The sequence below is a fragment of the Monopterus albus genome, unplaced genomic scaffold, assembly GCF_001952655.1.
Source record: "Monopterus albus unplaced genomic scaffold, M_albus_1.0 scaffold83.1, whole genome shotgun sequence".
In the NCBI taxonomy this organism is placed as follows: Eukaryota; Metazoa; Chordata; class Actinopteri; order Synbranchiformes; family Synbranchidae; genus Monopterus; species Monopterus albus.
Window position 1 is genome coordinate 1,275,084 of NW_018127963.1, and position 5,784 is coordinate 1,280,867.

The window sequence follows — 5,784 nt, forward strand, 5'->3', positions numbered from 1 at the left end:
AAAAATGAACCTAAATGATTTTAGCATATGGCTGCAATATAACAAAGAGTGAAAATTTTAAGGGGGTCTGAATACTTTCCGTACCCACTGTATATGACAAAAACATAAAACTGTTCTGTAAAAAACATAAAACTAAGAATAAATATGCAAAAAGCCAAGAAGTAGCTCATAAAACACATAAATACATCTATGCACAAGCTGGAATTTTTTCCAGTCCTCAACCTTTTGCCTGAAATGGATTCATGCAGGTTGGAATTAGCCCTGATATTATTAGCAGTTGTTTATAAACCTGCCAACATTTCTTGCATTTTCCCAACTCTTTGTATCTGCCTGAACCATCCAAGTGGAACAGTCAGGAAACTACCAAAAAGGTTTGACACTGCTTCACCACCTTGACATTTCTGTAATTTCTGAAGCTTACAAGCGCCCTCACCACTACATAGAGAGTAAATAATCATAGTCATTCCATTACATGAATCCATTAGATCACAGACGTACTATTTGGTGGAGTCAGAGAGCTGGTACTCTCGTCTACGATCGTAGGCCTCCTGGATGCCAGGGTCAGCCCACAGCCTCTTTATCGCACTAATGTATGGCTGTTCGAATGATGACACCTTTTCCACATCCACCTCACGCACCAGCTGAGCATTATTCTGAAGAAAAGGGGAAAAAGCAAACATCTAACAATACCATTAGGGTTTTATTTAAAAAAAAAAAAAATTTAATCTATTCTTAACAGATGTCATGCAATCCAAAATACCCAAATCCAGTGCGCAAATGATGACATTTTCAAAATCAGGGGAAAACAGTTTACTTAAGTAGTGAACACATTCACAATCTCTGCAGCGCTATATTCAGTAAAGAGTACACCAACTATGGTGATCAGTAATCATAGGCCACAGTTCACTGAAGGAGACCAGGCCCATTTACATCTTATTTTAATGCCAGGTTTATGATCCATTTGAATGTGGTGTGCTGATTAAACTGGACACACAGGTGCTGGATGGAGCAATCAAGAACAGTGATTGCAGGTCACGCTGACAACAGTGGCCAGACATTTCACAGGAAGCTGAATGATAATTCGCACCAAGATGGCAAATGGCCTTTGTTGACTGGATGAAGTCATTTGTGTCCATGAGCAAGACATGAACTTCTACCTGCTCACCAATTAAAATTCCAGAATGAACACCACTAGAGGCAGCTCTGGTTTGGTTAAGGAGAGAGCATTTAGTCTTAAATAAATCAGCTGGCCAGAGATTTGGGTATGTTATGCTTGTACTGGGCTAATGTAGTCTAGGACTGCTAGCCTCAAGCAGAGATGAGAAGCAGGCTACAGAGATCTAATGAGATTCCTTTTCAACTCCACACCACTAAATTTTTCAGTCTTGTAGTTTTGGGCCGAGCTGAGGATTACTTGAGTGAAATCAGTTTATCTGCTTCACCAGGACTGTGTGGGTGTGGTGTTACTGATATTTGATTGACAGCTAATCAACACATCAACTAACATCAGATTCTAAAACAAATGGTGCTAAATCCTTATTGGTGTACAGAAGAATGTGACATCATCTTGTTCTAAATGAATCCTGCCTATCCAGCGAGAATAGCTGTGTCCCAATGGACCTAAAACGTAATGATGTAATGCACTTTTTACTGTGGTGCATTGTGGGTGAAAGGTGAGGATGATACAACTCAACTCAACTTTATTTATAGAGCACTTTAACACAGCCAGAGCCAAACAAAGTGCTTAACATAAGATTCCATTTAAAACATGTAAACAAATAAACAACTACATTAATAAAAAAGAATAAAACAACAATAAAATTGAATAACTAAATCAAAATAGCACAAAGTACTATCCAAAACCAGGACCCGAACAGAGTCTCACACCGTATCTAGCGCCAAGGCATACAAATGGGTCTTCAAGTAAGTTTTAAAAGTGGCCAACGAGGGGGCCTGCCTTATATAAAGAGGCAGCGCATTCCATAGCCTAGGAGCCACAACGGAAAACGCTCGCTCTGTCCACTTTAAATTTACGCCTAACCCTTGGTACCCCCAGCAAGAGCTAGTCAGCTGATCTCAGGCACCGAGACGGACTATAGGGAGACAAAAGCTCAACAAGGTACGATAGTGCAAGACCATTAAAAGACTTAAAAACAAATAAAAGGATCTTAAAATGAATCCTAAAGGTCAAAGGGAGCCAGTGAAGGGATGCCAAAATAGGGGTTATGTGCTGCCTTTTACGCACCCCAACCAAAAGACGGGCAGCCGCATTCTGAACCATTTGGAGACGAGCAAGTGACGACTGGCTGACTCCAACATACAGTGCGTTACAGTAATCCAAACGTGATGTAATAAATGCATGGATTACTGTCTCAAAATGCTGGCATGCAAGAAAAGGCTTTACCTTTTCTATCTGCCTAAAGTGGAAAAAACTAGATTTCACAACCGCATTAATTTGGCGGTCAAATTTCAGACCAGAATCAATTTTTACACCCAAATTCAAAATCGTCGGTTTCTCATACCATGTGAGGTGACCTAAATCAACTGAAGGGAGGTCGCAAGATTTATTTGGACCAAACACTGTTACTTCAGTCTTTGTTTCATTAAGTTTTAACAAACTTAGGGTCATCCAGTCCCTGACATCTTCAAGACACGCCAATAATGGCTTAATTGAGAAGTTACAATACAATACAATACAATACACACTATTGCTACAAGCAGTTAGTAACATTAACATTAATTTGCAGGCAAATATTATTGTCAAAAATGGTTTGATGTTTTGATTGCCTCATTTCTGATTGAATCTATCCATTTCTGTCACCTCTTGCCATCTTGCTGAAGTTTGAAAAAAGGCAGCTCTGGTGTGCTTAATACACACAATGTCATGCAACAATTAACACAAACCATTTTAAGATATTTTTGACAATGATTTTTTCACGCGAATGAATGTTAATATCTGTCACTGCTTGTAGCGATAGTGTGTTATGTCATCCCCACATTTTGACCGCAAACAACCACGGTAAACGCTGCATTACGTCATTATGTCTTAGGTCCATTCAAGGGAGGAATCCTTCAAAGGCTGCATTTGAAGCCCGACTGCGTCACAGCACTGTGACAAAGCCTGCCCATTTCAAAGGCTCCTTCAAATGCAGCTGAGAAATGTCTGCAACTGGTGGATCCTTCACAGCTCACCCTATTCCATGATTCTCTGTGCACTGGCAGAGAGCAGACCGGCTATCAAGAGTGCTAGAAGTCAGCAGCGGTGCTTCATAACGCAATGGTAAGGCTAGGAACAGTCGGCAACGTAATTGGAAATCCTCTGTAGACCAGACTGTCTCATTTTGGTTTGGCACATGGTTCGGCCAGACTTGGCCTTTGTGGACCGCATCGCTCAAATGAGGCAGCCATTAAATTGAGACAAAGCTAATGTCTCAGTAAAAAAACAAAACATAAATCTAAATACATAAATCTCAAATGTGAAATATCCAAAAACTGTTCTAACTTTGACAGAAAATCACATATTCTTGTTGGGCCCCATTATTCATGTTAAGAAGTTCATGGAGAAAATATGTTTTTCTAACCAAGGTACATGCCTGTAATTTGGATATAGGAGTCCATTTAAGTAACAGATGATATTGCAATATTTTCAGCAAAACACTTGACAGTACGCACCGTGTTCTCTTCATACTTGAATGGGATCTTGAGAGTCTCAGTTGCACGGATCATGGCCTGCATAGAGGTGAAGATATTCTGGTACACCAGTTTGGTGAAGCCCTTTTTATCCTCGTCTGTGTAGCCCGACCCATGGATTATTCTCATCTGCTTGATGAAAGTGCTCTTGCCACTCTCTCCAGTTCCTGAAAGAGACAAGAGGTCAGGGGAGGTTAGTCAACAACTGAAAAAGGATCAAAAAAGATAAATGACAGTGGAGTGTTAAAAAAAATACACCAGTAACAACAACAACAGTGTTTGAATACAGCTACAAACAAAGGAAATAACTAAAACAAGATGGTGATAAGTCTTGTGTGCAGACACACTGGAAAAATTATTCAGTGTAACGTGAAGCTTGCTAAATGAATCAAATGATGCTTCAAAAAATGGGTCAGTACCATTAAACCCCAAAACAAGTTCTAATCTATCCAACAACAAAATCAAGTGTCATGTAGTGCACTACTTTTCACTGTTTTTTTTTTCCACAGTAAAGTCTTAGAGCAAACTAAGCAGTAAAATAAAGAAATGCTGGGATGACTCTGTTCTCAACAAGGTCAACCAAGCATAACTAACGTGGTCAGATTTTAGCCGTTTTATATAACTCATATTTCTGTTGTAATGAACTGGCCTGCCCTTCCAACCAGCTGACCTTGTATGTCCACCTACGCCCTGGTGCTGATACACAAGGCTGTGAAGAAATCTGCATCATCATGCCCCAGGGAGTGGTCCAGACCTCAGTGCAATACAGGCTGCTTAGCTGAACTGGTCATTCTTTCTTTCCGTTCTGATTTTTCCACAAACAGTACAATCTATCTTCTGTCACCTGTATTCAAACACAAACCACTGAACCCAATGCACCCTAAAGTTTAGTTTAGTTTTTTGAAGGCAACAAGCTAAAACACATTGGTCTTACAATAAAGTTGTTCTATACACTGCAAGTGCTGCTGGAGTTTTGCCCTTTTCAGTTTATTTTTCCGTCATCTATGCACCTTGCCAGAAGTTGTGCCAGAAGTTTCTGCTTTGCCTCAACTGTGGTCTAGACATTGTCCTGCAAGTCAAACATCATCTTGGCCCTCAGATGAGCATTCTTCAGCAGTCCTTACCACAAAGGTCCAACTGATAGTCTGGATAAAGTGGCGCAAACCCAGGGTAGCCACATTAGGGCTGCATGGCTCACCTCAGCTCAGCAAAGAGCCAGGTAAACTGAGTTCACTTCTCCAGTTCTGTATCACAGTGGCCATGCAAATGCACACTTGCATAAATCTGCAGTAAATCTGTTTGCATATGCAGCAACTGAGATGTACAGAACTCCACAGATCCCTCACACACACACACACACACACACACACACACAAAAAAAACTGTACCACGAATGCTTCCACAGCAGGTCTCTGTTTTTATATGAACATATTTTGTGAGCAAACTTCCACTCTAGGCTTAGGAAATGTCAGAGTTGGATGAAAGCATCTGAGTTTTGTATACTGTGGTCCTCACCCAAAGAACAACATTCGGAAGACAAGGCAGGTAGCAGTCTTAGCCATGCTATGCTCTCCATAATCCTCTTCTGTTCCACCCCCATTACATATCATTTTTTCTTCTTCTACAACCTGCTTGAATTCTCCTCCTCTCACTCTCTCTCTCTGCCTCCCTATCTCACTTCTTCCAACATTCAAGTCTGAGTCACAGCACTTTTAGCTAAAGGTACACACTCTGGTCTCTATCCGTCACTCTTGTCTTTGTTCTACTAATCTCAAATAGGGCTGTAGCTGACAATTGCTCATTAAACTTGGGGGCGGTTGTGACTCAGGAGATAGAGCTGGTCGTTTTCAAACGAGGAGGTTGGCAGTTCAATTCCCGGTCTCCCGAGTCCACATGTCAAAGGGTCCCTGGGCAAAGACACTGAACCCCCAAGTCATGGTGGCCAGGACAGCGCTGCAGTTGGTGTGTGTGTAAAATAATGCCGCTGCCTCAGCTGAACACTCTATCTGTACCAGAGACAAATGACTTAAGCGTGTTAAACATACTTGGCCAATAAGATAAAAAAAAAAAGTGACAAAACATTTTTATTAATAA

At 40.9% G+C, this 5,784-nt stretch overlaps 1 protein-coding gene across 1 annotated transcript in view; it reads right to left on the reverse strand.

The window, feature by feature from the left end:
• Positions 1 to 5,784, reverse strand: part of LOC109964012 (guanine nucleotide-binding protein subunit alpha-11) — a 39,892-nt gene that overhangs the window by 14,031 nt on the left and 20,077 nt on the right. Inside the window, exons 2-3 of the mRNA XM_020607012.1 lie at positions 3,673 to 3,857; positions 499 to 653 (exon numbers count right to left, since the gene is read on the reverse strand). Coding sequence (XP_020462668.1) covers positions 499 to 653; positions 3,673 to 3,857 — 340 coding nt within the window. The remainder of the gene's footprint in view (positions 1 to 498; positions 654 to 3,672; positions 3,858 to 5,784) is intronic.